At 44.1% G+C, this 21,478-nt stretch overlaps 1 protein-coding gene across 1 annotated transcript; it reads left to right on the plus strand.

Annotated features, from left to right (window-relative positions):
- The first annotated feature begins 287 nt into the window (after positions 1-287).
- Positions 288-10,530, plus strand: LOC140128913 (dynactin subunit 4-like). Its single transcript, XM_072150606.1, has 3 exons — positions 288-376; positions 7,801-7,898; positions 9,941-10,530. Exons 1-3 carry the CDS (start codon positions 305-307, stop codon positions 10,161-10,163), a joined length of 393 nt encoding a protein of 130 aa, XP_072006707.1. The 5' UTR covers positions 288-304; the 3' UTR covers positions 10,164-10,530.
- Positions 10,531-21,478: the final 10,948 nt, after the last annotated feature.

Here is a 21,478-nt window from a genome sequence, read left to right on the forward strand (position 1 = left end):
ACCTAATACAAGACCCCGGGAGCTCACCCCATGCTTACTACACAGCGACCACTAGATGGCGCCTCTGCCTAAAAGACCATCTCCCTACCTGTGGGCGGTCGGGTGGTTCCATCTGCCTGTAGCTCCTCCTCTTTAGGCTATTGGCCGCTCCCCTTCTGGCTGTAGCTCCTCCTCTTTAGGATCGGGTACCGGAGTGCTCTCTCCTGGCTGTTGCTCCTCCTCTACTAACGGCTGCTCTGTCTGACGTCACAAGGTAGAACGCGTGGGCGGAGCATCTGCATGTGGTCACGTGAGTTACTGAAAAATGGCGGCGCTTATAGGAGCGTGGGCCATGGCTGCTGATTCATTCACTGTGTGCACATTGCTGTATTTAGCGGTATATACAGACTGTACTTACTGCTATGTATATGTGCAGTGTATAGCAGTATATACAGACTGTACTTAGTGCTATGTATATGGGCAGTGTATAGCAGTATATACAGACTTTACTTACTGCTATGTATATGGGCAGTGTATAGCAGTATATACAGACTGTGCTTAGCGCTATTTATATATATGGGCAGTGTATAGCAGTATATGCAGACTGTACTTAGCGCTATGTCTATGGGCAGTGTATAGCAGTATATACAGACTGTAATTAGCGCTATGTATATGGCCAGTGTATAGCAGAATATACAGACTACTTAGTGCTATGAATATGGGCAGTGTATAGCAGTATATACAGACTGTACTTAGCGCTATGTATATGTGCAGTGTATAGCAGTATATACAGACTGTACTTAGTGCTATGTATATGTGCAGTGTATAGCAGTATATACAGACTGTGCTCAGCACTATGTATATGGGCAGTGTATAGCAGTATATACAGACTGTACTTACTGCTGTGTATATGGGCAGCATATAGCAATATATACAGACTGTACTTAGCGCTATATATATGGGCAGTGTATAGCAGTATATAGCAGTATATATAGACTGTACTTACTGCTGTGTATATGGGCAGTATATAGCAATATATACAGACTGTACTTAGCGCTATGTATATTGGCAGTGTATAGCAGTATATACAGACTACTTAGCGCTATGTATATGGGTAGTCTATAGCAGTATATACAGACTGTACTTACTGCTATGTATATGGGCAGTGTATAGCAGTATATACAGACTGTACTTACTCCTATGTTTATGAGCAGTGTATAGCAGTATATACAGACTGTACTTAGCGCTATGTATATGGACAGTGTATAGCAGTATATACAGACTGTACTTAGTGCTATGTATATGGACAGTGTATAGCAGTATATACAGTTTGTGCTTAGTGCTATGTATATGGGCAGTGTATAGCAGTATATACAGACTGTACTTACTGCTATGTATATGGGCAGTATATAGCAGTATATAAAGACTGTACTTACTGCTATGTATATGGGCAGTGTATAGCAGTATATACAGACTGTACTTAGCGCTATGTATATGGGCAGTGTATAGCAGTATATACAGACTGTACTTAGCGCTATGTATATGGGCAGTGTATAGCAGTATATACAGACTACTTACTGCTACGTATATGGGCAGTGTATAGCAGTATAATCAGATTGTGCTTAGTGCTATGTATATGGGCAGTGTATAGCAGTATATACAGACTGTACTTAGTGCTATGTATATGGGCAGTGTATAGCAGTATATACAGACTGTACTTAGCGCTATGTTTATGGGCAGTGTATAGCAGTATATACAGACTGTGCTTAGTGCAATGTATATGGGCAGTGTATAGCAGTATATACAGACTGTACTTAGTGCTATGTATATGGGCAGTGTATACAGACTGTGCTTAGCGCTATGTATATGGGCAGTATATAGCAGTATATACAGACTGTGCTTAGCGCTATGTATATGGGCAGTGTATAGCAGTATATACAGACTGTACTTAGCGCTATGTATATGGGCAGTGTATAGCAGTATATACAAACTCCCCAAACCCCCCCCACCCCACCCCACCAGTCTTTACAATCAGTTTAATATACATACATTGCAGTTATTATATCCACCTCACAGGGTGAAAGGCTACATACAAAAAACACCAATTAAGGAGGAATGTAAGCACCGACATATCAGCAATACAGATCAATTACATTTATCCAATAAGGTTACTTCCCCAATTCTATCCTATCCCTCAAAAGAGTCCCTGACAGCAGACCCGGTTCATCATGACAAGGAGCCCATAGTTTTTCAAACTTAGAGGCTGTGTTATGCTTTCCATATTGTCCCCCATGACGGCCCCCTGGAGGTTGCTTCCCCTTCCTCTCTAGGGACAGGAAATTAAGAGCATTAAAAGGCCCCAGCCTCAACCTCCCACCAGTGTTTTTCCTTTCCCTACAGGGATAGGGTTGAGAGTAAAACCTCTCTCTCTCCTCCAGGAGGATCTGGTACCTCCCATGTGTGCTTGCTCCTCCGGGGCTTCCCTCGTCCGGCCTCCTTGTGAGTTCTTCTTGGGGTCTCCAGGTCCCAGATTGCCATCGGGCAGTGTCTGCGGCCATGCGGCTCACTTATCGGGTCCGTGGCAGTCTGCACATATCGCTCTTTGGCGCGTGAAGTTACTTCCGGTTTGGCTGGAAGTGACATCAGAGACCTAAGTGTCACGGCCTAGGAGACGGGCTGTAAGAGATGACGCAGACGCCCTAACCCTGGGCTCTGTAAGTAGGACGATTAGCTGAATGGCAATGTGTACATTTGGCACTATACGCTGTGATTAGGAGTTTGCTTCTAGTAAGCATAAGGCTGCATTCACGCTAACGTTGTCCGCCGTACGGTAGAGAGCGCTGCTCACCCCCGCCCCTCTTCATAGGCATACATGTGTGCTGCACCGTACCTCTCCCGTAGGGCGCTGCGCGCCCATTGGCGTCTATGGGGGACGTATATCGGCCGTATATATGTCCCCCTTGCGTTAGTGTGAATGCAGCCTTACTCCTCCAGAAGGATAGCTCTGTAAAAGAAAAGGAAAAATCTAAAGATTGTGAGAAAGATGAACCAAAAAAGGCACCTTCTAAATGTTGCCAGATTTGTAACACAAAACTTGATGTGCTGGGATTGTTTAGATAAAATATTGAAAAAAGAAAATCCATCATTTATGGATGAATTATGGGTGGTTATGTGTGACGAGATAAAAGCTTCAAGGAGTCCGCCGCATAAGAGAGTTAGGGGGAACCCTGTATGTATAGATATTGATGATCAACAGCCTTCTTGTTATGAAGTAGATATGGATAAAACTTGACATGATGATGCAACAATCCATACCTATTTCCAAATGAGGATATGGATGGACTAATCAAGACGTCAGGAGACACCTTAAATATTGAAGACACAATAGAAGAAAGATCCGTAGTAGATGAGCTGTTTGGTGGATTAAGGCGAAAAAAAGGTTAGAGTTTTTCCTATTATTGATAATCTTAAAGATCTTATCCTGGATGAGTGGAAGGATTCGGAAAAACACTTAACAAGTGTTAACAAGAAATTTAAAAACCGCCTATTGTTTGACCCGGAAGAGACAAAGATCTGGGATAATGTACCTAAGGTAGATGTTCCTATAGCCAAGGTAGTCAAGAAAACTGATCTTCTGTTTGAAGATTCCACTCAGCTAAAAGATGCCATGGATCGGAAATCAAATTGTCTGCTTTGGGAAACCTCAATGGCGACACTAAAAATGGATATAGCAACTACCTCGATGTCCTGTACTCTTCTTTTCTGGTTAAGACAGCTTGAAGATCATCTTAGAGAAGGTACGTCTGGAGAAGAAATTTTAGACTCTTTTCCGTTACTAAAATCACTTGCGGCTTTTCTAGCGAATGCATCAGCAGAAACCATTCGTTTCTCAGCAAGAGAAGCTGCATTATCAAATGCGACTAGAAGAGCACTTTGGCTAAGGCTGCATTCACACTACAGTATGGGGGACGTATATACGGCCGATATAAGTCCCCCATACACTTCTATGGGCTCGCGGCGCCCTACGGGAGCGGTACGGTGTCCTATCTTTTCCTGTATTACGGCGCTGCGCTCACCTCCTCCTCCTCTCCCCGCGCTGCCGTTTGCCTGCCGTGCTACGGTGCGGCGGGCTCACGGCAGTGTGCATGCAGCCTAAGGCAGTGGTCTGGAGATGTGCGATCTAAGGCGAAGTTATGTAGCCTTCCATTTTCCGGTGACTTTTCTGTTTGCATCATAATTGGATGAAATCCTAGACAAATAAAAAGGGATTTCCGGAGGCTAGACAACAACCTAAGAAACAGTTTTTTTTGTAACTTTCGATCAACCAAAGAACAGCCAAAGTTCAAAAATAGACCTGGAAACAGAGATTCTGGAATACATCTAGAGGAGGGAAGGGCAAGCCTTTTCTTTTCATTTTCTCAAACAAGCAGAAGAAAAGACAATGACGCCAGAGTGGGGAGAAGAATGAAAAATTTTCTCCCCCAATGGGAACATATAACATCAAACAGGTGGGTACTCTCTATATTCAAAAATGGTTATTTTTTTAGAGTTTGTATCGCCTCCTCCTCATCGGTTTATTCTATCCAGGCAATCATCCAACAGGTTATCATGTCACTTTTGGAAGGAAGTATCCGGCATGTTGAAGCTGAACATGATCAGTCCAGTCCATCCAGAAGAAAAAGGTACGGGTTATTACAGGAGGTCCTCTACTTATGGACACCGGACTTACAGACGACCCCTTGTTACAGATGTACAGATGTTACAGCTTTATTGATAATCCTTAGTCACATTACAGCAAAAACTTTGAAACTCCAATTGTCACCGGGGCAAAAAAAAAAAAAAATGTCTGTTACTATAATTATAAAATATACAGTTTCGACTTGCATACAAATTCAGCTTAAGAACAAACCTATAGAACCTATCTTGTATGTAACCCAGGGACTGCCTGTATTCTGCTTTATTTTTTATTTAAAGACCAAATGGAACCTTCAGACTCATTACAAATTTGAAATCTCTGAACAGATGGGTAACATATGTCAAATTCAAAATAGAATCGGTAAGATCTGCCACTCCATTCATATCTTACAAAACCCTTTTATGCACCTTGGATCTCAAGGATGCATATTATCATGTGCCTATTCGCGTGTTTTGGTTTGGACGGCAATGAGTCTTCTGGGGACCATGACATCATGCATTCAGAGTGTGGCCTGGTGCCAAAATCACTCAAGAAGAATCCCAGGAACCTACAGAAAGGTGTAGACTGGGGGCAATGGCCATTAATTCCGATTCAAACAGATGCCAGTAGCTCCAGATGGGGGGGGGGGGGCTCTCCTGCCAGGAAAATATGTTCAGGGCCACTGGTCCTGGAAAATGGCTCAAATCTCTTCAAACGAAAGACACTAGAAGCCTGCGCCAATGATCTGAAGGGACAACACATGAAAATCATGTCAGACAATACCACTACAGTTCTAAAAAGACAAGGCGGAACCAGATCGGGGAAACTACTAAAAATATCACAAAAAATATATTTGTGGGCAGAGGAAAACATTCAATCGATTTCAGCCATCCATCTGAAGGGCTCGGAGAATGTGGTGGCAGATTACCTCAGGAGGTCTCAGATCCTTCCCCATGAATGGAGCCTGAACGAGCCTGACAATATCTGTCAGATCCTTGATTTGAAAAAGGACTATGACCTAGTACCATGAAAGTCCAAGACTCGGCTCTGAGCACCTTTTTTGACACAGTTCTAGCAGAACACAGGTGGGTAAAAAAAATTTCCAGGCCTGTACGCGCTTACCTCCTACTATTAAAGAGTCATCCCCTCAGTGGGAATTATCTTTAGTCTTGGACGCTTTTTGAACCAAATGACCCCTACAACATGCGTTTCTTAACACTAAAAAACGCTTTCCTAATAGCCATCACATCGGCTAGAAGGCTAAGTGAGTTGCAAGCCTTGTCTATCTGTCAATCACAGAAGATAGGATTACGCTTAAAGAGAACCCGTCATGCAAAATAACCCCCCTAAACTAAATATATTTTCATAACCTGCCATTAGAGAGCATTGCCTTTATCCCTTCATTGTCCCTCTACATGCCTGCAAACCTAAGCAATGAGGTCCTAAAGCTGTATGCAAATGACCTGTGAAATGTCCAATGAAGCATTAGCATATTCAAGCTGTCCACTCTATTCATGAGTGGGAGGCACAGCCACACCCCCAGTGCTTGACTGACAGCCTGTATAATGATGTGAGGCTGTATAATGATGTGCTTCCTGGTGCTGATGGCCACACCCCCTGCAGCCTGTGTGTGTGCATGTGTGTGTGTGTTTAGGAGAGATATAGCAGCTCCAGACAGCCATGTTACAGCAGAACATGTCAGGTACATGTGTAGCTGATGTCTGTGTATTAGGAGGATGCAGCATGTCAGCAGATGCAGCACACACACTAGCCATGCTTTACTATACATTACATACAGACATGAGCAGGGGGAGGAGAGGGGTAACAGGTGTGACATCACTGCCTCTGACCATGTGACCAGCCTCATTTACATGATAAAAAATAGATGATTTTACAATGAATAATGTATGAAATAACTAGATAAAGGCTGGGATGGGATCCTTGTGAGCTGCTCCAACAGGTAGTAGTGACAGGAGAAGTGACACAGACCTGATGACAGGTGACCTTTAAGCTTCACAGCAATTTTTTTGCCTAAAGTTGTTTCTTATTTCCATAGGAATCAGGAAATTATTTTGCCAACATTTTGTTATCATCCAAAATATCCTATGGATTAAATATCTTGAAGCTTCCAGTACTTGGAGAAAGGATTTAAATTTATTTATTCAATTTGCAGGAAAAAATAAAAGGCAAGAAAGCTTCAAAGGCCACGATTGGGCGATGGATTACAGATGCCATCAAGGAATGCTATAAAATTAAGTGTTCCGCTACCACTCTCAGTCACAGCCCATTCTACTAGGGCTAGATCTACATCTTGGGCTGAGAGAGGAGGAGCATCTATTGAAGAAATCTGTAAAGCTGCCACATGGAGCACAAATATCACATTTGTAAGGCACTATAGACTGAACGTCTCAGCTTCCAGAGTTCTTGTGGACCCTCCCTAACTGGGCATAATTTGGTATGTCTCCAGGGGGCCGTCATGGGGGACGATATGGAAAAAAGGAATTAGTCACCGTGACGGCCCTTAGATTTTCCCTCCCATTTGTGGAAAGAAAGTTGATATTATTACCTATGTATGTGAAATTAACATACTAAATAAAATTGAGGTGACACCTATACTGGTGTAGTTATTTGGTAAAACACTGGTGGGAGATTTAGGCTGGGGCCTTTTCATGCTGTTAATTTCCAGTCCCCACAGAGGAAGGGGAAGCAACCTCCAGGCGGCCGTCATGGTGGACTTATGGAAACCGAATTCCTTTTTTTGTGCCGCGTGGTGGGTATTTTCATACCCTCTGTTTCTATGAGAAGTTATTATGGTTACTGTGCTGCATCCACTTGTATGTTGCATATTAGTATTAATGGAATATTTACTATTCTGGAATAATTACTACAGCCATGTGGTAGTGTTAAAGGGGCTGGCAACCAATTACTATGTTCTGCCACCACATTATGGCCATAGGTCTCCATACACACTGCAGATATCCTGAGCTACCCCCCCCCCCCTTATTTTCTATTGAGTAGAGAACAGTTTAGGATCAAATCTACTATTAGGCCTACGCTACTACACTGCTACATCCACCGGGCGGCGCCACTGACTACAGGATCGGTGACTCACATGAGAATCCTCTAACACTTTCCTTGTATAACAGGTGATTGTACCAACTAAGGAGCTGGTCCTGGCTGGCAAAGTTGCCACCGCAGAATATGATGAGCTGGCAGAACCACAGAATTTCCAGGATGACCCGGAGTGAGTCTTTATCAAAAAATAAATAAATTGCAGCATTGGTTTTAACCCTTTTCCATCACCAGGCCATATTTAGCAGTTCTGTTCTGCTTGTCCTTAAAGGACATCTACCACCAGGACTGAATGGAGCCTGGAGCCCCTCGGGCTCATTTGCATAAACACCTATGGAGACTGCATCCCCTTAGGCTCGTTTGCATACAGTCCTTCATGCTGGTGGTAGATGACCTTTAAATGGCGATAACTTTGGAAATGTTTTTTTTTAATAATGACATGTGAGACTGTAACAGATGCAGGGGGTGCAAGTACTTCTGATACTGTCAGCTCTGTCTCCCTGCAGCTTCTCCATTCTGCTTTCAGTTAACAGGATGGGGGGGGGGGGGACTTCTGGTACTAAATAGGAGATTATCTCCCTTTAACAGGGTAGATATCCTCTGTTGGTCAAGAATTGTGGTATAAAAAAATATTTGACTGAAATTTAACAGTGGATATCTCTTGCAACATTCTTGCCTTTAAGATGACACCAGAACTGTGTTTCGATTTGCCCTGGTTCAAAAGATATAGCTGTTTGACATCCGCCACTGTCATTAGTCCTGCCTTCAAACTCTCAGTGGGTCATTTTTTGCCCATGTAAGCGATTCTACATAGGTCAAACTACCAGAGCCATGTTCACAAGATTCAGGGAACATAAACACTCAATCATAAGTGGCAAAGGAGCACCACGCCTGATTGAGCACATACAATCAATACATAAAGGGAACGTTAACCTACTTACATTTGCAGGCTTGGAACAAGTTCCCATACCTACATACGGAGGAGATCGACACAAGTTATTATTGAGAAAGGAAGCCCAATGGATTATAAAAACAGAGGCGTTAGGCCAGTTAGGCTTAAACGACAAAAACTACATGGGAGTATTCTTATAGAAGTATAAGGAATGCTAAAACCAATTGCTACTATATGTCTATACGTGTATCTTTTGGCTTCACCACCTTGCCTACTATACATGTTTTAAAATACAAAAGTGTCGTCTGCAAACAAATGTTATAAAACGCAGTATCTAGATAGCGTCTAAACAGGGCTCAAAATGTGATAGATGATCATGTTATGTTTTACAATAGAACTGCAAAGTATCGGGATAGATGATCATGCTATGCTTTACAATAGAATTGCAAAATATTGTTGTGCAAAATGTGAATTTAGATGGATGGAATGAGAACTAGCTCACCTTAGACATATGCACTGTGTAATTCCACCTCCCCTTCACGTTTGTAGGACGATAAAAATGTATAAAAACGCCCTCCCAGAATGTATCTCGATTTAGCCCAGCCTCCCCTCGGTCCCTCCCCCTAACTTGATCAGCAATGCCCATACCTCGTGACGCTAGCAAGTATTGTTTCCTCTCAGGTCCGCTCTTGCTATTCAGCTAAGCCCCTCCTACTCGCTAGTAACACTCTGATCCGATTGGCTGCGAATAGCGCAGCAGTTCTCATTCAGGTCCGACCACGCATCCTGCTAGACTAAAAGGGCGGAGTTGACGTGACGTCACCCCGCCCCACTCTGTTTTTAACCAATCACATATCTATTAAGGTGAAGGTGTGTCCAAGCTACCCTGGGCGGCCTGATTTAAATCAGGCGCGAACGCCAAGGGTTTCAGGCAAGATGAAGCGTTGACAGTAACGCGAAACGACTCGTCCCTGGAACGCTCCATAGCATGCTATCCTCCCTTCCCTGTGTGTGCCAACTTTTAAAGATGTTTTGAATAAAAGAAGAATTTTTAAGAAAACGTGGTGAGTGCCTACCTTCCCTCTCTTCTATAATTTATATGATCTTTGTTTACATGTCTGAGCTCAGCTGAGTAGGAGGAGCTGTAGAAGGAGAGTTAATACTCGTCCTGCTCCCTCCGCTTTCTTAAAGGCTGGTCTTGTAGCGATGATACTGGGACATGCCATCCCTTCATAAGTTGGGGATACGTCGTTCAGCAATTTCTAAACTGCACGTTCACCCCTCTGGTTAATCTCCTGCCTCCCGTTTCATCTCTCCTGCAGCGTGGTCGCCTTCAGAAAGGCTAATAAAGTCGGCGTCTTTATCAAGGTGACTCCTCTCCAAGAGAAAGGAAAGGTGATTGTGAGCTTCAAGCTGAGACACGACTTCAGGAACCAGCCCATCCCCATCCGACCGGCAGAAGACACCGAATCCAGCTCTGAGGCCGTGTGGCTGAGTCATCACGTGGAGCTGGACCTGGGGCCCGTGGTACCTGCCGCCCCTTAGTGTTATGGGTTCCTGTGCAGGAAAGGGTTACTGGGCCGTACGCTCATGAGAAATGGCTGCTCTATGCACTTGTTCTGGGAGGATTGTGCACAGGTTGTGCCCAGGAGGGAATAACTTGTTGTGTCATCTCTGTGATCCCTTTAACCAGGGGGAAAGACACTGAGTAAGAGGCACAGACGCATGAAACCATAGGGAGACCTTGTATCGTTACTGATGAGGAATTTCTCTTAAAGTATTTAATTATCTATTGGGGATCCCCCAACATATAAGCGGGGGCAGGGGAACTAATGACAAGTCACTGCCCTCCTCTTCCTCAGTAATCTCGTGGTTGCACTTCCATCTGCAGCCTACAGGGGTCACTATACTTAAGCGGCTGCATTTTACCCCAATAGCCCTGGCATTAGTTATTTACATCTAGCATAGTATTTATGGAAATTAAATATATATATATATTATTTCTATTTCTAGAAGGTTGTTACTGAGAAGCGTATGGTCAGAGGCTGGTGATATCTCACATTAATGGCCCGGGGGTATCCTGCCTAAAAGTACATCCACCATCAAGGACACCAAGCACTTACACACTGGTGTGTGCCCCCTCTGGCAGGATCCATCCCCCTTTAGCTTCTTATGTCCTTGGTTTTGAGAATAAAAGGCTTAAAAAATTATGCAAATGAGCCTGAGGGGCTACAGACTCTATTAAAACCTATGTAGCCCAGAGCCCCTCAGGTTCATTTGCAGTGTTAACATCATTTTTTTGTACAAACAAGGGCATACGAAGCTAAAAGAAGAGCGGATCCTGCCAGAGGGGGCACACACCAGTATGTCAGTGTGCTTGGTTTACAATCCTTGATGTTAGATGTCCTTTACAAGTGATGTGTGAGAAGAGGGAGAGGTTGTAACTGCTAAAGTAAAAGGCTCCGTAAAAACTGAAAATAATATCCCTCTGCCTAAGGTCCTTCCATTCTGTGCCCCTCCTGCTTGTGGAACCAGTAAATCATCTTGATTAAATACTTTCTTCTGTACCTAATATCGGTCTTGTGTCTCCGTGGTAACAGACTACAGATGAACCCTGTGTGGTCTGATGCTTCAGCCTCACTCCCATTCATATTTGTGGCTTTGCCGTTTAAGATAACAACAAAAAAAGTTTACATTTATAGTTTACAATACTCAGTTCTTGTATAAAATGATCTTGGGTTCTGGTTCTGTTCACTTGATGCTGTCGAATGCTTTTAGGTCTTTAAAGTAAATGTCAGATGGTTCCTCTTGTCCTATCTGAGAGGAGGAGGAGGAGAGGATAGAGGGGGAGAAGCTGAGATCTGTGCTGTAAAGGTTTATAAAGATTCAATAGAGCTTGTACTTTAGTCATTGTGATACATGTTCTTTCTAGGAGTCCGGTGGGTGGTCCTGTCTGTATACACAGGTATACAAGGAATACAGAGTAGGACCGCCCACTTTATTCCTAAAGAATGATACCAAAACAACATGTTAAATCCTTCCGCCGTGCTGTGCGTTACCATGGAAGCAGACTACAGGGAAACCCCGTGTAGTCCCATCTCCTTCTCCTAGTCCAGTTCTAGGGGAATGGCTCCGATGTCCTTATTTGTACTACATAAAAGCTGAAATATTTTGTATACAGTGTTGCACAGATGGGAGTATGACTCTACAAGATCCGACTACAGTGTTTTCTCTGTAGTCTGTTACCATGGAGACACTCAGGACTGAAAGCCTGGTAGCCAGAAATCAATACAATCTTACAAATAGGATCAGGTATTTAGGGGAGGCCTTGACGACAGCTACATATGATATATATAATCTGTCATTACTGTTGTGGTTAAACCCCCGACTTCACGTCACCGCACCTGGATAGTGCCACAACAAATACTGAATAGAAACCAAAGATACTCTCCAATCAAGAAGGGAAAGAAGGGACACTATTGCAATACACAATTGAATTAAAATATGAAAATAACCTTTATTAATGATACAGGGTATAATGCAGTGAAAAGACCATGGTTAAAGGTTATTTTCATATTTTAATTCAATTGTGTATTGCAATAGTGTCCCTTCTTTCCCTTCTTGATTGGAGGGTATTTCTGGTAGCCAGAAATGTATAGGGCGTCCTTGGTCTTAGGATTTCTCAATTGTTTCTGAGCAAAGTTCTGGGTAAATAAAGAATTCCTTCAGCTTTCTTAAATCACACGTTTGAGAACAGAGAACTTAACGGGCATCAACCACCAGGATGAAGGAATGCATGAAATGAGCCTGAGGGGCTCCAGGCTCTGTAGGCTCTGTAGCCCTTCAGGCTCATTTGCATACAGTCCTTCATCCTGGTGGTAGATGCCCTTTAAGGAAGGCCTCTTCATGGATGGAGTAAATGTACACTCCAGTCCTGATCCACCGGGTCCCAGTTTAGGTTCTCAGACATATCAATGTTTTCTCGCAGGATCACAGAGTAATTGCCACCACTTCTAAGATATTTGCCCCTGCTGGTAGGTAATGGCTGCCAGGTTACAGTGTGGCAGCTCTTAGAGCACAACCTCCATGCGTGGCCTATATTTATTACACTATAGTATTACCGTACATTGTCTGCTTATTGTACACTATGTATAACACGGGCCTCACCTGCTGCACCTCTTCTTACTTTCTCTTCCACTTCTGTGCTGCTCCATGAAGACAAGTTCTTGCTGTAGTCGGGTCTCTAAGGACTTTAAGACTTTGTACATACAACGAGCCCAATGTACCGCTACTGGTAGGACACGACCACCATCACGTGGTGCGGTGTATGAGGTCGGTAGTGTCTATGGATGACTTACTATTGCAATGCACAGACTTGTACAAGGTCAGTGACCCCCCCCAGGCTGGACATATTGGGGTCTCAGCTCTTGCACATTCACTATATGCCGGATGATAAGTAACCGGTGACTACTGTGAGACTTGTCAGCGGATGGATGGTTCACCTTATTGCTTATATATAATGTTGTGACCGTGCAGTAATGTCAATAAAGTTGATAAAACTGGTGTGAGTTTGTATGTCTTTTTGGCAACTTTTGTAGTCATTTAAAGGGGCTTGGCTACTTATAGCAAACCTTAGCAGGGTAAGTATAATACCATAATAGGATCACCCATGTTATATGTACCCTGGTAAAGAAATTCTTTCAGAGATGAGGACATTGTAAACCTTATAAGGAGGTATTTATCTCTATAAGAATTCTCTACTTTATGAATTTTTTACTGCACGGCTCTTTTTGTAAAGAATTTTTCACAAGATAAAATATGGATTTTTGTGATACTAACTTATGGTGGTCATTAGTTTTCTTCTAATCTGTACTATTGGACAGTGAAATGGGTCCAGTACTGACCACATATATATTGCCACAATAGCAAGTCCTGCTGCCAGCAGCTCATGGTGACCCACATCAAACATTAACAGGGTACCATATATACTTGAGTATAAGCGGAGGCCTCTATTTTTGCCACAAAAAACTGGCAGAACCTATTGACTTAAGTATAAGCCGAGGGTGGGAAATGCATTGGTCACAACTGGCTACTGGGGGCAGAGGGCTCTCCAGCTATATATAGCTAGCCAGACCCCTGCCCCCCCCCCCCCCAGTATATAGGTAGCCAGCCAGTCCTGCACATATAAATAATAAACTCTGTACTTACCTTTCTGACGCCAGAGTCACCCCCCCCCCCCCCCTCCCCCCCACAGGTCCACTACTTCATTCAGTCCCGGCGGCAGCCCAATGTCCGTGTGTACTGGCGGCGCACAGATTATGATTTCAGCTGTTTGCCAATATCGCAGTCTGTGTGCTGCTAGCGGGACTGAATGAGGTAGTGGACCTGCGGGGGGGAGGACAGAGGTTTTTTTTTTTTTATATAGCTGAGTGGGAAAAAAATTCTGGAATATAACTGGCCAACCCCTTTAAGGGGTCATTCTGGTAATGAATGAACCTGATAAAGTTCTGATTATGGGGAACACTACTGATAACATGCATGGATGGTTTATTACAGCTAAATTTACTAAAGCTAAATTTGTAATTAAAATGTAGTGCCTTTCAAATTATAATATTGTGCCTCTCATGATTTATTATAATTGGATTTACATATATATTTCACCAGAACAAAGCTTGGTACATAAATACAGCACCAGAATGTAGTCCAAAACGCACGTACAGTACTAGAACAAAGCTCTGTACAGAAACACAGCACCAGGTCCCTATATGCCTATATACAGTATCCCACATGATTCTACATATGTACAGAGCCCTCTGATTTACATGTATACAGAACCCCCATAATGAATTAATACATGCAGTCCCCCCTTTTTTTTTATATTTCGTACTGTGACTGTGCCCCCTGTAATAAATACCATCTTCCCTTCATTAGATGTATATATACTGTGCCTCTCTCTAAGATATATATGATGATGATGCATCTGTATACACTGCAGACCCCCTAGTATATAGATATCCACATCACACTGCGCCCCTCCCAGTATATAGATATCCATCACACTGAGCCCCTCCCAGTATATAGGTAGCCCGCCCACTACAGCTCCCCCCCCAGTATATAGATATCCAGCACACTGCAGCCCCTCTACCCCAGTGTATAGATATCCATCAAACTTCGCCCCTCCGTAGGTTGCTATGAGTACATGGATAACCAGCACACTGTACCCCTCCCAGTATATAGGTAGCCCCAGAAAATCAGTTCTCGGCTCCCTTTGCTCCAGTGTCATAGTGTGGCACAGGCAGAGCGGACTTGGCTCTGCCCGAACTGCTAAAGAAGACAGTAAAGGAGTCGTGGGGAGCCTCTAATGGGGAGTTCTGATTTTATTTTTAACTTGTGGCAGAGTGCAGCTGCCGGCGCCCTGAATTTCCTCCACCAGGTGGCGCTCGGGCCCTCGCACTTTCCGCCCAGTGGAAGGAATGGGCCTCCTAAATGGTCAGAATTTCACAATGTAACTTTTGTTCCCCTGTCCCTAAGATGGTGGGAAACTACTGCAATACTTAGAAGGAATATGCTGGATATTTTTAGGGAATAGCTGCTTCCTGATTAGTTTGGTTTCATGACTGAGACTCCACCATTCATGATAAGGGGATAAGGCTCAGTTCACACTACGGTTGTGATTTTCGTCTCTAGTATCCGTCTAGAAAAGTAAAAAACTGAAAAGGAAAGGATCAGTTTTAAATCCCATTGATATCAATGTAAATTTTTAGGTCATCATATGTCATCGATTTTACAGTGATCCGCTTTGGATCAGTTTTTTTCACGGAACAAGAGACGGAGCTTGCAGTACTTTCTTCTGTTCCAAAACTGATGGTGCCAAACTGACCACAACTGATGACATTTAGGTTTTGTTTTTTTTTTTTACATTTAGGTCAATAGGACCAATAGTAAGCGTCAGTTTTTAAAAAATTTTTTAGATGAAGACAATAGACAGAAATAGTTAATACATAGATAGAAAAAGAGATGATGGATAGATTATAGATACATGTGAGACATAGAAAGAAAGATGGGCAAATAGAAATGTGAGATCAATAGGTAGATAAGCAGGGGAGTAACAACAGCACCCTCTGTGCCCACGACTGAGCCCGGGACCTGCAGCGCTACACTGCCATGCCCCACCCGATGCCACAGCCCGCCCGTGTGTGTGCGCGCTGTGTGTATATGGTGTGTGCGTATGTGCTATATGAGTGTATGCTGTATACACTGTACATCTGTATGTATAGATTTCATGTGTATGTATATGCAGCATGTCTATATATGCTGTATGTGTGTGTACATGTATAGAAATGTGTGTATATGAAAGTGTGTAAATGTTCGTGATTGTATAAACATGTGTACAAATACTTGGGACCTTCTGGTGGTTCTCTACATTTGGCAGTGTCTATGCCTGGCACTTCATCTAAAGTGAATGGAGCTTAGGTGTAATACCTGGTAAACAGTAGTCTGGATGTGGTGCTCACTGCAGCCATGAAGCAATTATTTTAGCACTGGGGATGTCTCTTTCTCTCTCTCTTCCAGGGGAGGAGGGGGAGGTAACGTCTCTTATCTTTCTGGGGTGCCTGCTCCTCCGGATCCCCCCTCGTCCAAACCTTCTAACGTACCACCCAGGGCTCCAAGGTCTTAGTGTGTCTGGGTCTTCGTGGGATGTGCCGGCTGCCATACGGCTTCTTCATCCATGATGCCTCACTTCTGGTGGGACTGGATGTAATGTCACATATGGCCTAGGTTACAGGAAGTGGAACTGGCTGCAGGTGATGACATTGTATGCCGAAAGGTAGGTATAAATTTCCTGAGGCATTGTCACATGTCTGCTGAAGTCTCCTCCTCTCTGTCTTCCTACCATGGCTGAGAAGTGCTCTATTTTCATGGGCTCTAAAAGTTTCATGAATTGCAAGGGAATTGGTAGAGGCCCCTTTCATTTCAGTAACCTATGTCACTAAGAAATGGAAAACTAGGATGTGTCTTCCATTTTTGGACTGCAGGGAAGATGCAAGGGAAATGGTAGAGGCGCAAAAATAACAAAAAGTAAAGAATTAATACGAAGCAAATACCATAACATGACATAAGACGCACCAAAGTTGTCCTGTTTTGGGACCATCAAAGTGCCAAGGTCCTTCCTATCCATTAAAGGTAAGTCCTTTTGCGTCCTCAGTGCAGATCCTAATGTTTTTTCTTTTTGCCTAAAAAAAAAACCCCATTCTCTGTCGGCAGAGCGAGCAAGAGACTGGGGAACAACCGCAATACAAAGCAAATACCCTAACATGACATAAGACGCCCCAAAGTTGTCCAGTTTTGGGACCATCAATCTGCACAGACTATAAAATTAACATTATGTGTGTAGGCTTCATGCCTTGCACACATGATGTTAAAAACCTCCAGCCTCCTCCATCCCCTTACAGCTGGCCCATTTACCTCCAGAGTCGGCTTGATGGTCCAAAAACTGGAAAATCTGAAACAAAAACTAAAACAAATACAGTTGTGAAGGGGAATATTTGTACATGAGCTTTATAGTTTTATACTTTTATATTCTTATATACCTTGCAAATACTAAAGTTTTTCCTCCTCAGCACTATGCTCAGATATGTTACTTAAGATGGCGCCGGCATCCACTGACACAACACAGCCAGCACCCTATTTCCGGGAATAGGTCAACACGCCCGATTCCAAGAAGGCGTCGTGACTCGCATCTAAATGCCTAGGACACTATCTGCCCAGATACTGGAACTGACCAATCGGGGTGCACTGGATGCTAGACATATATGCTTAATCCTTGCCTACTATGATGCTGTATGACGTATAACCACGCTTTTTACCCTTCTGTATAAAATCTGCTAACACGGAAATAAACGCCAGTCTTGTTGTGCTGGGTAGTACGAGCTTGTCTCGAGAGTAAAACTGAACAACTTTGTATCAGAGTCTTTCTTGAGAGTGTGCACGCTTGCTCTGTCTGATTCGAGGTGACTGACTGGACCGGCTGTTTGTCGATTATGACCCCGACAACCTCGCACCCAACGTGGAGCGTTGCCTAAGCCTTTGAGCCCCCGAGGACACGCGCTAACACCCAGTGGGCGACCCCTGACGCTCCCGGAGAAGATCTGATCAATCTCACAGGAACACGGCCCTCTGCAAAGGTTTTCACGGTCATTGATCTTGCCAATGCCTTCTTCAGTGTACCTCTACACCCAGATTGCCGTTATCTGTTTGCTTTTACCTCCTGTGGAATCCAACTCACCTGGACAAGGTGTCCACAGGGTGCCCAGAACAGCCCTAACCAATTCACCCAGGCCATGAAAACTGTTTTGTCTCCCTGGATTGCTGAACATTCCCAGGTTACTCTTCTACAGTATGTGGATGATCTTCTTCTCTGTGCTGACTCCAAGCAACTACTGGAACAAGAGTCACTGTCTCTTCTACTGTTTCTCTCTACAATCAACTGCAAAGTTTCCAAGGATAAAGTTCAGTGGTGTCACACAAAGGTTATCTTTCTCGGACATTGTGTCTCCCAAGGGGCCAGACACCTCACTGAAGACAAGAAATCGGCCATTGCCAAGTTACCATTTCCATCTACTACCAACCAACTCCAGTCCTTCCTGGGACTCATCACCTACTGCAGACAATGGATTCTAGATGCATCCAGACTTATGCAACCCTTGTACGATTGCCTAAAATCAGGAGGACCACAAGATGTCTTACCTCTGGTCCTCCCACATCTACAAGACTGTCATCATCAACTCAAGATTGCCATTTCCAGAGCACCTGCTCTAGGACTTCCAGACTACACTCAGCCTTTCAACTTGTTTGTTTCTGAAAGTGAAGGGCATGCAACTGGTGTCCTGGCACAGCAACATGCTGGAAGACAACGTCCTATTGGATACTACTCCTGCCGTCTGGACCCCGTAGCTCGGACCTCTCCTACCTGTTTGAAAGCAGTCCATGCCGCCCATGCTCTTCTGGATAAAACTGCTGATATTGTCCTGGGACATGACCTCGTCATTCAAGCTTCTCATGATTTGGCGGCAGTCCTTACTCAGACCCAACCTAGGCATTTGGCCCATCAGAGACACCTTAGACTTCAGTATTCTTTGCTTCTACCATCTTATATCACCTTTAAACGTTGTTTAGTTATCAATCCAGCCACTCTTCTTCCACATTCCAGGGGGGGAGAAGGTGACCCAGAACCAGAAGATGATAATTTTGATCCCCATGACTGCCTACAGGTTCTTCTTGATGACACTTCAACACCTCCAGGAGTAACTAACTGTGGACAGATGGCTCCAGGTTTGCCGACCTGTCTGGGAGGTACCACACAGGTTATGCGGTAACCACTGAAACACAGGTGGTAAAAGCAGAAGCCATACCAGCCTCCATGTCAGCGCAAGAGGCAGAACTGATAGCCCTCAAGGAAGCCTGTACTTTGGCCAAAGAAAAAAACAGTGAACATCAGAACTGACTCAAGGTATGCCCATGGCATTACCCAAGATTTTGGAATAATCTGGAAGAACAGAGGCTTCATCACAGCTGCAGATAGCCCAGTGAAGCATGCAGACCTCATCAAGAGCCTGATGGAAGCTCTGCAACTGCCTACCAAGGTGGCAGTGATCAAGGTAAAAGCTCATGGAAAAGTGAACTCCAAAGCAGCCAGAGGAAACTACCTAGCTGACTGTGCAGCCAAAGAAGCCGCCATGGGGAATGTGTCATCCGAGTGGCTGGAAAGGATCCTGGAGGAGGAACAAGAGACATTCTATCCCTACGTGGTGGCTACTAGAGCCCAGAGGAAGAAGGAGGAAGAAGGAAGGACCACCTCTCCTACCCTTGCGCAGTTACAAAAAGAACAAAGGATGGCCCCAGCAGAAGAACATAAAGCATGGAAAGCATGGGGTGCTGCTTATGAGAATGGACTCTGGACAGTACAAGGACTTGTCTGTCTCCCTAGAAAGTTGTACCCCGCCATTGCTACCTGGGCTCATGGGGTAACACACAGAGGAAAGAACCAAGCACTAACCTATGCCAAGAAGACGTATTTTGCTCCAGGACTATCTACAGCTGTGAATGCCTACACCAAGGCCTGCTCCATTTGTGCTGCTTGTAACCCAGCCCCCACAACCAAAGTGCCCTACCAGCACCTGGCCAAGCCAGACTACCCTTTCCAAAGGATCCAAGTTGACCACATCCAGCTGCCCAAGTCAGGAAGATATGAATATGCCTTAGTAGCGGTGGACATGTTCTCAGGATGGCCAGAGGCCTACCCAGTCGCCAACATGACTGCTAGACTTACAGCCAAGAAACTGATTACTGAAATTGCCTGCAGATTTGGAGTACCTTAGGTAATAGAAAGTGATCAAGGACCAGCCTTCACTGGCCAGATCTACACTGAACTATGGCAGATGCTAGGAGCTAATATAGGACTCCACACGCCATATCACCCTCAAAGTTCTGGGAAGGTTGAAAGGATGAATGGGACTTTGAAGAACAAACTGCTCAAGACAACACAAGAAAACCCTAAAGAATGGCCAGAACTTTTGCCCATTGCCCTGTACCATGTCAGACATACCCCTCAAGCCAAACATGGTCTCACTCCCTATGAAATTTTGTTTGGGTCACCTCCTAAGTTGTCAGAAGTAAGGGAACAGCAGTTAGCTGAAGGGATGGATAAAGTTGTCAAGTTTGTTGTCCGTTTGTCTAAGGAATTGTCTAACACACATTCAGCAGTTTCTGCTTCTATTCCTGAATCTACAGGTGATACAGTTCACGATTTCCAACCAGGTGACAAGGTGTATGTAAAGAAACACATCCGGAAGAACTGCTTGGACCCGAGGTTTGATGGTCCATACACTGTGGTTCTTGTTACCCCCACTGCAGTTAAACTTGAAGGGAAAACCACCTGGACACAAGCCTCCCACTGCAGAAGAGACCCGGCCTCACCATGAAGAAACATATCCCTATATACATGATGTTCTTTAGCTTGTGCTACATTGGTTCAGGGTTAACCACATTATGGGTTAATATGTCCCAGCCTGTGCAAACTTATCGGTTTGATTATTGCAATATAGTTTCTTGCACTAGGACAGATTGGCGTCACAACATAGACAAGGGACAGTACTACCTTTGTGTTACGAGACCTGGTAATGAAAACTGTTATTACTGGTCGGATGTGGGGTGGAATACTGGGAACAATTGGAATTACAAACCCCAGGAAGCCCAAAACAGAAAAGACAGTAGTGGTAGATCATTCCTTACCCGGATGACCTTGACAAAGGGTGTCCAGAACTGGGAAGGATGTACGCATCCGGGTAATTGTCTCCCGATCTATTTGAATTTAGAAAACCCTTCCATAGGAGACATGGTAAGGTATGTGTTGGGGTTATATATGACTGGGGACCTTTCGCGTGTCTGGCTAAAGGGGGGAGTTGGAGAAAACATAGGAATTATCGAACTCAAAGAAATTTCCCTTAAGTCTACCAGAAAGCCAGCAGTTAAGCCTACCCCAAAGCCCCAAGAAGGCAGAAAGGATACTATGATTCAGAATGTAATACCCCTATCAGGTCTCTCATGGGATCAAGTCTTTTCCATCGAAACAGGAACCGCCCCCAGGAAAAATTTGTGGTTAGAATGGGTCAGGTACTCTGTAAGAGCTAGTAACATGACAGTAGGATGTGTAGCCTGTGCTGCTGTCAATCCTCACTTGAGTACCACCCCTTTCCCTATACCACAGAATAAATCATTAGTGCAGTGCCTTATGACTCTACTAAAGGGAGGGGCAGATGTTAAGTGTCCCCAATACCAGCCCCTAATTACCAGAAAACCCA

This window comes from Engystomops pustulosus, chromosome 4 (genome assembly GCF_040894005.1).
Source record: "Engystomops pustulosus chromosome 4, aEngPut4.maternal, whole genome shotgun sequence".
NCBI classification, from domain to species: Eukaryota; Metazoa; Chordata; class Amphibia; order Anura; family Leptodactylidae; genus Engystomops; species Engystomops pustulosus.

Coding starts and splice junctions, on each gene's coding strand:
- LOC140128913 (XM_072150606.1), top strand. CDS start 305: ATGGCGGCGCTTATAGGAGCGTGGGCCATGGCTGCTGATTCATTCACT. Junction 377..7,800: donor GCACATTGCTGTATTTAGCG/GTATATACAGAC, acceptor CTTGTATAACAG/GTGATTGTACCAACTAAGGA. Junction 7,899..9,940: donor AATTTCCAGGATGACCCGGA/GTGAGTCTTTAT, acceptor TCTCTCCTGCAG/CGTGGTCGCCTTCAGAAAGG.